General features: G+C 41.1%; 1 protein-coding gene across 1 annotated transcript; it reads left to right on the plus strand.

Annotated features, from left to right (window-relative positions):
- The first annotated feature begins 1,460 nt into the window (after positions 1–1,460).
- On the plus strand, positions 1,461–14,025 carry LOC148477618 (myb-related transcription factor, partner of profilin-like). The gene is made up of 3 exons (XM_088456462.1): positions 1,461–1,598; positions 13,344–13,594; positions 13,812–14,025. The coding sequence occupies exons 1-3, from the start codon at positions 1,461–1,463 to the stop codon at positions 14,023–14,025; spliced, it is 603 nt and encodes a 200-aa protein (XP_088312588.1).
- Positions 14,026–14,457: the final 432 nt, after the last annotated feature.

Here is a 14,457-nt window from a genome sequence, read left to right on the forward strand (position 1 = left end):
TAGTTGCAGCACTATTGAATAAAGGATTTTCTTTTGCCCCTACAGCCAAAATGAATACATTTCAATTATTTGTAGACCTAAACAAATTCACTAGGAATTTAACTTTAAAGAGGCATTTTTTTAAGGAAAGATACAAGAACTATTATGAACTTCGAGGAAAGATCTAAATCTGGCTTGAAACCAGTGTCTAAATACTATCCTGTGGAATCAGGGAGTATACAGATAGAATTATTTTATGAACTGGTAAAGAGAGATTTATGCACTGAAGATCTGAAAGAACCAAAAAGATCTAACTTGACTAATTTTGAAAAAGAGGCCCTTAAGAAATTAAGGAGTAACAATTTCTTGGTATTAAAATAGGCAGACAAGGGAGGTGGTCTTGTAATCATGAATCGAAATGATTACGAAGGAGAAATTTATAGATTACTGGGTGACCAAGCATTTTATAGAAAATTGGATTCTAATCCGACAGCCCTTTATGTGGAGGACTTACGTGCAATACTAGTAGAAGCATTGCATAGATGAGTTATACTAAAGGATGAATATCAATTTCTTATTAATAATAATCCCACAATCCCCACATTTTATTGTTTGCCCAAAATACATAAACGGTTAGAGAATCCTTCGGGCAGGCCCATAGTGGCAGGAATTGATTCCTTGACCTCAGTCTGCCTTGAATATGTCGAAAAATGTATTAGTAAATATGTCCAAAATTTAAGTTCTTATGTTAAGGATACAACCACCATTTTGCAGATATTAAAAGATATTAAATGGAAGAAGGATTTTAAATGGGCAACAATCGATGTACAGTCACTGTATACCACATGCTAAAGGTATTAAAAGCTGTAGAGAATTTTTGCAGGAGGATCTAACTCTGGGTGACCAACACAAGGATTTCATTTGTTCATTGATCTTTTTCATTTTATTTTAAGTCACAACTATTTTACATTTTTAGATTAATTTTTTATACAAATTGAGGGCACAGCGATGGGCACTGTGTTCGCTACCAGCTTCGATAATCTCCATATGGGAAGCTGGGAGTAGAAACATATATATGGGGACTATCTTTTTAAAAATCAATTGGTCATGTATGCACAATACAGTGATGATATTCTTATAATATGGAATGGATCGGATGTAGAATTTTTGTCCTTAATGGAATATATAGGAGTGAATGACTATAACCTGCCTTTCACACACAAAATTGATGAGAATGAAATTGAGAATTGATTCTAAGCAGTAGTTGTGAAAATATTACAAGCTTTAATTACATAAAGCCTGTGTATATGAACAACTATGTGCATGTCAGTAGTGGTCATGTCACAGGGTGGAAAACAAATATACAATTTTCCCAATTCTGCCGCGTCAAAAGAAACTGCAGTGAAGAAAATGTTTTTAATCAACAATTAGGAATATATGCAGACAGGTTTCATAATAGGAATTATCCTGAGTATGTTATCATGAAGTCAGAAACTCTGGTGAGAAATGTGGAATGTAAAGATCTCATTAAGTATAAGAATAAAGAGAAGAAGAAAGATAATATCATACTCATTACACAATTTAATGACAAGGAAAAAGAAATAATAAAAACCTTTGGGGTATTCTTAAGACTGAAACAGTTCTAAATACTATCTTACCCGAAAAACCTTTCTGGCATTTAGGAAGGCAAGAAACCTAAAAGATCACCTTACTCCAAGTATGTTGAAATGTAATAGGGAAGTAAATAACATATGGATGCAAGGAATTAAGGGATTCTATAAGTGCAATAAATGTAACATCTGCCAATATGTCAGCAATATTTCTTGTAAATTCTACAATTATAATAACAAAATAATTTTAAATGAATAATCTAATGAACTGGATGACAACAGGAGTGATTTATCAATTGGAATGCTCTTGCAATTTGAAGTATATAGGAAAGTCAAAGAGAAATCTTAAATTGTGAGTGTAGGGACATGTTAGGAGCATTAAGAGTAGAAGTAGAAAATCACTCGGTACCCAGACACTTCCATAAACACCAATATGTGGATCTAAAAGCCTTAGATTTAAGGCTTTGGAGTTAGTTCAAATGGGAGAGAGGGGAAGAGATCAGGAAAAGAAGCTTTCCCAAAGAGAAATGTATTGGATCTTCACCCTGAACACCATGGTCCCAAATGGTCTCAATGAGTCATATGAAATAACACCTTTCTTTTAATTTTTTTTAACATGTTTCTAAGATTTTTTTAAAACCTATTTAAACTTTCCTTTTTCCTTCTTAATGTAATTTACGGCTATTATTATCACATTTTAATATAGTTTATTCTGAATAGGGTGATGTATTAATTTATTCTGGTATTAACTTATTCTGATATTGATTTTAAATACCCGATGTATTGTTATTTAATATAGTGCAATAGGTGTCTGTTAGAGAATATATAATTCCCTTTAGGCTTATTGAGTCAAATGTGCAATATCTACCTTGTTCTCTATGGGAAGCTAAGCTTATTAAAAATGGCCGCACCCAGAGGACTCTAACAAAATGGCCGCCGGTAATAATTAATGCGATTTTAATGCTACTAGTTTAACTCTAGTGTCATCTTCTAGGTGTTGGTTTAATGGATGTTTAAGCCACCATAAATACAATTAACATTAGAGACACTGAGTATATGTACGGGCTAAAGTGCATATACGGAGGTAGAGGCAAGATCATGTCCTGGCGGTAGCGTCTTGTGATCGGGATTCCCGTTATTTCGTGAGTGTGCTGTATTAGCATATTGCCACGATAATATGGAGGTCCCGCACATGCGCACGAGACAACAAAATGACGGCGATGGCCGGAAGTGCCATACATGGTTTGATTGCACTGGGTATAAATATTAGGTAAGGACAGTCTGGTAATATCCTCCTGATGAAGTCCAGCTAGACAGACGCTAGCATAAGTGATGAAATGCGTCGGAGTTAAGTGCAATATCCATACTCTGGACATCTCTGCTGATTACAGATAAGCACTTTCTGAAAAGTAATTTTATGTATATGTGTTGTATGTTAATAAATGTATAAATGATAGTACACTATGAGTGCATATATCTCCATTATATGTATGTGACCATTGGAAGAAACAGACTACCACATACCCAGAGGGAAGTGGAGACAAGGGATATTAAATTATTCTTCCAGGACCTCTGGACAAAGCAAAATCACTACGTGCATGATTTGATATTATATATGGTACGCATATTTATTACCCTTCACCTGATTTTATTTATCTAAATAATAAACTATGAGGCGCTTGTTTCTCACATATATATATATATATATATATATATATACACACACACACACAATTAGGCGGCACTCGAGGAGCTTCTGTTATAGGATATAAAAATTCAGACGCAACTGTTAAATAATTTTGTCAGAAACAAGTGTAAAGAAATATTACATACCTTTTGTAATAGTACATTACACAGGGTGAGACCTGCTGCATTTCAGGAACTCCCTTACAGATGGAAACAAGCCTCCGATGTATAGCATCAGCAATTTGGCTTACCTTCAGAAAGACCCGGGGAGGGTCAGAATGCGTGGGTGCCGGGATATTGCCTTGATGGTGACGGAGCGGTGCTGTACATCGGAAGAGCTGGATGGTTGTTTCCATCTATAAGGGAGTTCCTGAACTGCAGCAGGTCTCACCCTGATGCAGTGGCATGACTAGGGTCTTTGGAGCCCAGCGCAAACTTAAGATTGGCACCCCCCATAGGAAAATGAGTTTTGCGTGCTGTAGGCGCGTGGCAAAAAATGGGCATGGTCAAACAATGAAAAGTGCATGGCTACTGAAAATGGGGTGGGCCGAAATGACATGCCACCAATTTCTTGTCAGTCTGGGAACATTCCTTTCTATTCCATATGCACCTTACCTAGACGGTAGTTTCTCACAATGTGGAACCTCTAAAGAAATACATCCTCCCTGGGACGACGGCATCTTCAGTTGGCATTCAATATTCATGTAGGTCACATCATCCGGAAGATGCCTGTTTGTATAGGAATATTAACAAGATCATCATCATCATATGATAGCGGTTCAACAAGACTTGTTCCCCCTGTGTAACTTCCTTCCCCCTGTGTCTCTCAGCCACACCATCATCTCACTGCATCATCTGTTAGCCACACCATCATCTCCTTCCCTGTGTCTCTCAGTCAGACCATCATCTCCCCCCTGCATCTCTCAGCACACCATCATCTCACGGCATCATCTTAGCCACACCATCATCTCCCCTCTGCATCTCTTAGCCACACCATCATCTCACCCTGCATCTCTCAGCCCCACCATCATCTCCCCCCTGCATCTCTCAGCCCCACCATCATCTCCCCCCTTGCGTCTCTCAGCACACCATCATCTCACTGCATCATCTCTTTTTAGCATCAACATCGCCTCACCCCCCCTGCATCTTTTCTCAGCACACCATCACCCCCCCACATTGACACACACTGACACAGATACACTGACACAGATACACAAATATACACATACACTGAAGCATATGCACACACTGCCATAGATACACACTGACACAGATATACACACACACTGACACATATACACATACACCATGACATTATACACACACACACTGACACATATACACATACACCATGACACATATAGACATACACCATTGCACATATACACATACACCATGGCACATATACACACACACTGACACATATACACACACCATGACACATATACACACACCATGACACATACACACACACACACACTGACACACACACTGAAAGCCTATACAGACACACACACACACAAAGCCAATACAGACAGACACTTACACACACAAAGCCTATACAGACACACACTTTACACACTCTAAAGCCTATACAGACACACACTTACACACACACAAAGTTTATACAGACACACACTTATACACACACTGAAAGCCTATATAGACACACACTTACACACACACACAAAGCTTATACAGACACACATACACAAAGCCTATACCGACAGACACTTACACACACAAAGCCTATAGAGACACACACTTACACAAACACAAAGTCTATACATACACACACAAAGCCTATACAGACACACTTACACACACACTGAAAGCCTATGCAGACACACACTTACACACACACAGACACACACTGAAAGCCTGTTCAAAGACACACACTTACACACACACACCCCGAAAGCCTATATACAGACACACACACACACAAAGCCTATACAGACACACACTTACACACACACACACACACTGAAAGCCTATACAGACACACACTTACACACACACAGACACAGAAAGCCTGTACAAAGACACACACTTAAACACACACACACCAAAAGTCTATACAGACACACACTTACACACACACACTGAAAGCCTATACAGAGACACACACTGAAAGCCTATACAGACACACACACACTGAAAGCCTATACAGACACACACACACACACAAATGCAGCCAGCAGCCCTTCACATAAAAAATTAACACCCCCCCATCCCCTCCCACGGCAGCTTAGCCATCCAATACATCCCCCCCCCAAGAACTTACCTATGGTGAACGGAGATGAAGAGCACCGGGAAGGGACAAATCACTCCTCACCCGGCGCAGATGGCAGCTCTAGGCCAAGTCAGGAGGTGGATAGAGCTTGGTAGGAAGGCTAGAGGGACTGCGAGCCTCCGCTGCAGCTCCCCCTACCGGCAGCTGAGCCAGCACCAGGCTAGCAGGCACACTTGCCTGCTCGTTAAAGGGCACTGAGGACACAATGGTGGTGGGGGGGAGTGCAGGTACAATGCCCTGGCCAGCGGCACCGCCTCTGCAGGGCTTGCCATGGCACCCAGGGCTCGACCGCCCCTAGTTACACCACAGCCCTGATGACTTACATGCTTGGAAAGAACTGCCCCTTGCCAGTTTTTGCATCAGCCATTAATTACCCTGTCATCTGAGCATATTGGGATATCCAAGTGTGAATGCCGATTTATGTACTCATGCTACATTTTATGATTATGCTGTAGATGTGTATATGTGTATTTACATGCTGTTATATATGCTGCTTATTAAAAGGGTGTTATACTATATATCTTTTTTTCCCTATTATTATTGAGTGATCTAAGGCACAGGTTCTCAAACTCGGTCCTCAGGACCCCAAATAGTGCATGTTTTCCAGATCCCCTCACAGCATCACAAGTTAAATAATTAGCTCTACCTGTGGATTTTTTAAAATGTGTCAGTGAGTAATTAATACACCTGTGCACATGATGGGTTACATGCCAAACGCAAGCTGGGTGGGCTCCTGAGGACCGAGTTTGAGAACCACTGATCTAAGGGATTACACACCTGAAGGATTACAATCATCGTGCATGAAAACCATCAAGGATTTTTTTTTTATATTTATTGCAAAGAAGCACTCGTGATATCAATTCCATTTTTGTGGGCAATTTTAGATGTTAGATGTTTAGGTTGCACAACCTGCAGTTACTGTATCAAGATGTGGGAGATTCTTTTAACCATCCTAGATCAGGAAAGAGGTACAAAATACGGTCCCCTTTAACTTGCACTACGTGATTTGTGATTTACTACATAAAGTGTCCATGTGGTCAAATATATGTAGGGAAAACTATTAGAATGTTCAAGGAGAGGATGGCCTTGAACTCCTCAATCAAACAAGCTCTTGAAGGAAAAAACTTAGATTTACCTGTAGCAAGACACTTTAAGGAGAATCGCCATAACTTGGCTGGTTTGAAATGCAAAATGATTGACTGGGTAGCCGCTAGTCTACGTGGGGGTGATAGAGGAAGGGCTTTATTGTATAAAAAAACATTCTGGATTCATGGTTATAAAATTGAATTAGGTCGACCTAGGCGCTACAACCCAGTAGTTCCTATCATAATGATGTATTTGGTATATTTTAAATATGTCCTGGAATAGTGAGTCTTATGTTGGCCATACACCTGCATGACCAGCATTTACACACAATTCACCATTCGACTCCCCGTAGCTCCCTGGCAGTCCCAGCAGCATATTTGTTGTTTTTCTTAGCACAAGATCTGTGGTATGATCGATCCTGTGCTTCACGCACTCATTGAAATGACTTGAATTGCCACATGATGGATTGTATGAACAAAATAAACGTCACGATCTGCACACGATACGATGGACAAGATGTGCTGCACATCTGATCATAAGATCCAATTATAGGAGCTGCAGGAGCGCGCATCGGATCGTATCTTACTAAAAAAATACACGATTTTCACAAGATCCATCTTATGACCCGTCGGAAAGCGGGCAATTGGCCCGAAATTGTGCAGTTGTATGGCCAGCATATGTATGGCCAGTAATATCTTAATAACTATACACAATAAGAATGACCTAAGTTAAATATAAGCCACAAATAGACTTCTAAATCTTTTACTTTAATTGATGCTGGAGCATCAGGTGCAAACTGTCTGGATGTGTCAAATAGACCATAAGGAATATAAATGACAGTGTTATTGGACAATAAAAACATACAAATATCAATAAAAATTAATGAAAATAAAGGGAGACTTACTCCTAGGTTTATGCAAACGCAGATTTACATATGATATGTCTCTCTATATACACAGATAAAGAGCAGATGGAGGTATAAGATCTGATAATTTTATACACCACTGCTGCTGGAACCAATTGATTTCCGATATAGATATGGTCTCTGTGGGGGGTATGACAACAGCAGTCTGAAAAAGGGTGTTATGGTTGTATGGGAAATGAGTTAAAGACCTGCGGCGTCCCACTGGTCTTTTATAAGCTTAGGTTCAGTGTTCGGTGCACGGGGAGGAGGTGAGGTCTTCCCAGGACAAAGAGTACAGTGACAACGCTGACAGCCTAGAAGTGCTCCCAACTGAGTGTCCTCGCTCAAGGCGCAGCTACCAGCGTAGCACTTGATGAACAGGTGCCGGCCTGCACCGCGCACTCGATGGGACAGCTGCTGTCTAGGGACGGCATGCTGCAATGAGATAGCTCCGGTGGGAACTGCTCACCGCGCACCCCCTCCTGTTGGTCAGGTCACCGCTCCTTCCCCTCATGGCTTTGATCGTCCTCCTCTGGCTTCTCCTTCTGGGGCAGGAACACTTCTGGGTGTAGTCATGTGACTGTCTCTCAGTCCTGTGATCTTTGTTTGCGGTTTAGCGGTGGTGGATAGCGGGTGTCCTCATTCTTCCTGGGGTGCGTCTGGTGTGGATCACCAACACGTTTCGGCTCTGTGCCTTTATCAAGGAGTTAAATGGTAGTGTTGCGTAGCAATATTTATTCCACGCTTCCCTCTGCTATTGGTCCATTATTGGAGGGTGGGTGGCTAGTGGGCGTGTCCAGAATATCTAATTTCCCACTGATGGGATGTATACAGTGACGTGCTTCATTATTCATCTGTTCTAAGGCCCTGGTTCAGACTAGCTCGCTGACGCAGGCAGCTCGCAGGGTCTGTGGGCGTGTTTTCTTTTTTGCCGGGCCACTTGCAAAGCTGTGGGAGACCTCCCACTGCTTGTGCTAGCGGGCAGGAGACCGTCGCGATAATCACGACCATCGGCCTTGCGACGAGACTATGTGGTAGGGTCTCGGCTACCGCAAGGCTGAGTGGACTCCCTGCTCTAATAAAGCAGGAAGTCCACTACTGACATCCCTAGTGATGTCAGTAGGGCCTCCCACAAATGCCACGCATTCCTAAGGGAATATCTGAGTTTGTGCAGTCACCCCCCCTCCCCGCATACAAAATGGGACGAGCTGTCACTCACCATCGACAGCCGCCCCATCTTGTAGTGATCCCCACAGCGACTGAGCTACAGTCGCTGGCCAGGGCTCATGCACACACACGTCGGACGTGGCACGTGCGCAGTGGGGCACCATTGAGCCGCTTGCAAGTGGCTCTGAATGAGCTATTAAGTCACATAGTAAATTGTCCAGTAGGTTAAATGTTACACATAACCCTTAGTTGTTATAGGGGGTGCATATAATGGGAGAAAAAAACACACATGGAGGAAGCTTAAATTCTAAATGTTAAAGAATATATATATAAACAAATAATGTGTACATATATACACACAACATCAGTAGCCAGAATTAGATACGCTGTGATTACCCATACTAATTAATGGTATATCTCTCATAAGTATAAGTACACATGGGCCCTCATTCAGAGGTGCTCGCAAAATGCGAGCGGTCGCTCTGAATGTGGGCGGCCGCTTGGGTTTTGAAGTGCGGCCTTCCTGGTCGCTAGCTAAGCTGTGGGTTACCACCCACAGCTTTAGCGACCGACCAGGTTGATGGTCACGATGGTCAAGACCATCCCGACCATCGGGGCTTGCGACGAGACCCTAAAGTTGGGTCTCGGCAACCGCAAGCCTTAGGGAGCTTCCTGCTCTGATCAAGCAGGAAGCTCCCCACTGACATCACTGCTGATGTCAGTGCGGCCACCCACAAAACGGCAGACCCAGGCGTGGGGGAGGTGGTTTCCCAAACGGAGGCATTCTTTAAGTCCAGGAATGAATGATCATCGTCCATGTAAGATGACGTTTAGCCTCTTTCTGAGTTCCGTTTTTTTGGAGGGAAAAATCCGAACTCAACGTGCAAACTCGAACCTATCCGAGCCTGCACATCCCTAATATATATATATATATATATATATATATATATATATATATATAAATATATATATATATATATATATATATATATATATATCTTATATGAGACTCTGTCTGTGCTCATTTAAGATGAAAATCTGGGAACCATATAAACAGGCCTGTTTACTGTAGACACAAACGGTTACTAATACCAGCAAACATGAGTGTCTCAAAGTACAGCTGCATCATTGTCACCAGGACACTTAGTGCTCTGGGGGATGTCTCTGCATCCAGACCCTTTTCTGCGGTCATTCACCTACAGCTGATTCTACAGAGACATTTAACTGTTAAAATGGGAATATTCTTTATGTATTTCTTACACTGTCATTAAAAGGCTGAGCCTTATAATGGCAATAGAGACCAATGAACCCATTTAGTCCCACAAGTATTATAAGTATTAAAGGGACATTATGCTGAAACATTACATATTTTATTGTCAGTATATGTCTTATATATGTGTGAAACAAGTTTACTTACATGCAGGGGCGTAATTACCATAGGTGCAGGGAGTGCAGCTGCTATGAGGCCCAGAGTTGAGGGAGCCCACCTTTCATATGAAAGTTACATATGTTATATTCATTTTTCACCATTGGGTGGTACATAGGGGCCCTTACAAATTTTTGCTATGAGGCCTACAAATATCTAGTTATACCGTCACTATATGTCTGGATGATACATCTGTTGGAGCATAGAAACAGCTTAAGGCTATCAGGGGTATGTAATATGAAATCGTTAACTTCGCCGTTTTGACGGGTGAAGTTATCGCTGCATATCGCAGTTTTAAATTGCGTTAAAGTTACGTGCGCGCCATCGCTTATCCCCGTATTCAATTTGAAAAAGTCGAAACGCCCAAAGATGCGGAAACTAGCCAATGCTGCGATTCGGGAGGTGGAGACTTTTCTACGGGGACTTGTACGTGAGGCGGGATTTGCAAGGGGGTGGGTAAGTGAGGGCTGGCCTGGCGCCCTTTTCCCCAGGGTATATAAGGCTCTGATTGGCTGTTGGTGAGCCACCATTTTGATTAGCCTGCAGTGTGGAGAGTGCAGTGTCCCTGATCAATTTGGCTTGCTGACAAGGGCACCTGTTGGTGAACAAAGTTGGCAAGAGAGACAGCAGCAGCAGTGACCAGCAATCCAGGACCCAGAGGAGAGAAGACAGCGACTGGGAGCAGAGGAGCCAGCCCGTGGAGGAAGAGATCTGTCATATTTCTATTTGTTTTAGGTAAGTGCAATCTGTCCCTATACCCTGTAGTGCATACCATAGCCACATCTTGCCCCCTTTTTAATATTTTTTTCAGTTTTAGAAAATCGCCCCCTCTACTAACATCTTGCCTGTAAGTCCATCCTGACCCATTAACTGTAATATTTTATATTAAAAAGTTATCTATTTTTTTTCATAGATTTTTCTTCGATTCTGCGAAAAGTCTTTGACATTGAATACAGTGTAAAACTAAGACCTGCGTTAATGATGTCATAGGTGCGTTAAAGCAAAAACTGAGTTTTTGCTCAAGTAGGGTAATTCAATATGGAGCCATAACTCTGTTTTTTGTGGTAATATCGCACCTATGGCGTCATTATTGCAGGTTTTAGTTTTACACTGTATTCAATTTCAAAGACTTTTCACAGGTTCGAAAAGTCTTTGAAAAAAAACGGGGATAACTTTTCACCACTGAATAGGTGGTGACAAAAAGTGCAGAATTGGGGTTTAGGGGTGCAGGCTTAAAAAAAATAGCCTGCACCCCTGTGAATAACATTTTAAAAAGAACTGTGTCAAAAAAAAATAAAAAAAAATAGAGACACCCAAAAAAATTTTTTCCAAACTTTGGTGAAAAAAAAAAAAGAAAAAGGGAAAAAAATGTTTAAAAATAGGGAAATAGGTTCAGGGCTATTCTGCAAATATGCGGCAAGTGTATTCTAGAATAGATTAATAGCGGCAGGCATACAGTTGCAGGATTTTTTGAAAAAGTACTTTAGGGACATAAAAATATGCTAGTACCCATTTTGAGGTACCGCAAATTTGATGGGACCACTTAAAAAAATTGAAAAAAAAAGCTAAGTGCTCTTCTGCATCACTTCTTCAATGTTGGGAATAAAAACACCTGCCACAGCTTTTTAAATCCCCGACTTTCATTTGCTGGCTAAAAACGGGGGTATCCATAGCCAAAACATTGGGGGATCACTATGGATACCCCCGTTTTTAGCCTGCAAATGAAAGTCAGGGATTTCAAAAGCTGTGGCAGGTGTTTTTATTCCCTACATTGAAGAAGTGATGCAGAAGAGCACTTAGGTTTTTTTTTTAATTTTTTAAAGTGGTCCCATCAAATTTGGGGTACCTGAAAATGGGTACTAGCATACTTTTATGTCCCTAAAGTACTTTTTCAAAAAATCCTGCAACTGTACGCCTTTGCTGCCTTCAGACAGTCCCCCAATGGTAATCTGTGTCCAGAAATAGTTTAAAATTTAAGGCCCGGCCAAAAAAAGGACTATGAAAAAGGTGGTTTATAATTGAAAAGTGGGGGGACAAAGTAAACAAATTGCCTACATGACTTTGGGGGTGTCCCCAAGTGTTTTTTTTTTTCATTTTCGCAGTTTTACGGCATGATTTTTTTAAATGGTTTTTTTAACAACTCACTTTAGTGATTTGAAAAAATGCTGACCCCCATTTTCAAGTAACCCAAACCTGATGAGCATAGTTATTTGCCCCAATAAAATCTACTAAATGCTCTTCTGCAGCGCTTACTTTCTAACCCACATTTAATCACCTGTCGCGGATATTAGAAACACCCACTTCCTTCAGTAGTTAAAAATGGGGGTACCCATAGTGATCCCCGCATGTCTACCCATCTTTAGGGGGGTCCCTTGAATTTTTTTTTTAAAAGTAACTGTTTGTTTAATTTTGTAGAAATCTTTTTTCAAATAAAAAACAAAAAAACATTATTCCCCCCCCAAATAAAAAAAAAAAGCCCCAGGCTTGGCAGCCAGTGGTGGTTTTTAAAAAAATGGGCAACAGAATGTGTTCAACGGTTTTTTAAGAAAGCACCACAAGGCTGCAGGGACTAGTGCTGGTTTTAAATATAGGGGGCAAAGAAGGCATTGGGTTCTGCCCTATATTAAAGACTAGCACCAGACCCAACCGTACCGCCGGGTAATGACACAGGCCGGAGACCCAATCACCAGGGGTCTAGGTGCAAAGCATGACACCCCAAGTTGGTCACAGCAAGCCGGTGATCTCGGGGGAATCGGAGACTCCCCAAAAGAGGGTATCCCTTTCCCAAGCACCACAGGCTTGCGGTATGTGGAAATCCACATACCAGCTATTAGTATGTGTCCCAACAGCTCCCCAATGGCCGCTAACAACAGTGCATGGAGCGTGCATGTCCCGTTAGGTAATTGACGGCCCCAAAGACTGTAGTGCGTCCGCTGTTTGGCTGGTGCAAGTGACAGTTTCCTTGTCTGTTTTTTTTTTGTTTTGTTTATTACTATCTTCTTTAAAAAAAGAACGGTATTGTTAGTTTGTAAGGATACTTTCCGACCTCTCAGTTTTCAGATGACGTAATTTTCCTGTTGTCACAAACTAAATGCATGGGGTTTTTTTTGTAAGGAAAAATTACATGTGTAAATTAGGTTTGAAAAAATGTACATCACCACAATTAAAATGTTGTATTTTTCTTTTTAGCGTTGGACAGAAGAGACAAGGAAGACTGGAGAAAAAACAGTGAAAAGAAGAAAAATCCGTTTTAGTGAGGCGGAAAATAACACCCTCGTTGAAGGAGTGCACCGTAACTACGTGAAGATCTTCGGCGACCGAGCACAGCGAACCACTGGAAGGGCGAAGAAGGCAATCTGGGATGAGATTGCCTCCAGGGTTACAGCAACATCTGGCCGTACACGTGATGGAGCCGTTTGCAAGAAGAGGCATAAATTTTTGTAAATTTTATTGTTAGATTGTAGCATTGGACAAAATGTAATGTACACACATCACTGGTCGTACTCTGATTCTAATGTATTATGTGTAATAAATATGTTTCCAATGTAAAATGTTTTTTTTTACAGTATTAATTTTTGGAAGATGCATGGAATAACTTTTGCTTATTACATTTTTTGGTCTAAAATGTTTAACTACATTTTTTATTTTATCTTATAGGTACGGAGACTGCAAACGCCAAACAAAGGAGAAGATGAAGAAGCAGAGACAGCACCAGAGAGGAACCGGCGGTGGACCAGAACTCACCATGCATTGGCTGCCATGGGAGGAAGAGATCCGGAAACGGATGAATCCAATAATGGTTTCTGGAGTCGGAGGCTTAATAGATAGCCGTGACTGCGCTACTCCTCGTGTGGACGGTAATTTATTTTAATTTTTTATTTTTTTAAATGATTTTCATTATACATTTATTATATTTACAAGATTATTTCTTCTCTAAAACAAATAGAGACAAAACCTCAAAGAAGAAAACAGAACGCTGGAGGAAGAACAGAAGACACAGGAGCAGCAACCAAAGTTCAGAAGACAAGTATGATTGCTCCAGATGTGCCCAGAGGGACCTCAGTTGAAAAAAGTAATGTATCTTTATTTGTTTTTTTTTCTCAAATGAAAATGTTTTTGGTTATAATGTAAATTTTTACACTAAATTACAGCTCGAAAAGCATCAAAGGAGATTTCTCGCACCGCAGCAGACAAGACCGCCAGGATCAGACGTCCAGAAGAGGAAGGAACAGGCGTCAGCCAATCTGTGGAGCAAAGACCCCAAAGTGTCACAAGGATTCAGGGTAACATTTTGACATTATCA

Source organism: Taudactylus pleione, unplaced genomic scaffold (assembly GCF_031769625.1).
Source record: "Taudactylus pleione unplaced genomic scaffold, aTauple2 ptg000706l, whole genome shotgun sequence".
NCBI classification, from domain to species: Eukaryota; Metazoa; Chordata; class Amphibia; order Anura; family Myobatrachidae; genus Taudactylus; species Taudactylus pleione.

Bases quoted from the DNA above. Each gene is read 5' to 3' on its own strand.
- LOC148477618 (XM_088456462.1), top strand. From the start codon at position 1,461: ATGAAGTCAGAAACTCTGGTGAGAAATGTGGAATGTAAAGATCTCATT. The intron at 1,599-13,343 runs GTATTCTTAAGA...TTTTCTTTTTAG, and splicing joins AAATAATAAAAACCTTTGGG to CGTTGGACAGAAGAGACAAG. The intron at 13,595-13,811 runs GTAAATTTTATT...TTTATCTTATAG, and splicing joins AAGAAGAGGCATAAATTTTT to GTACGGAGACTGCAAACGCC.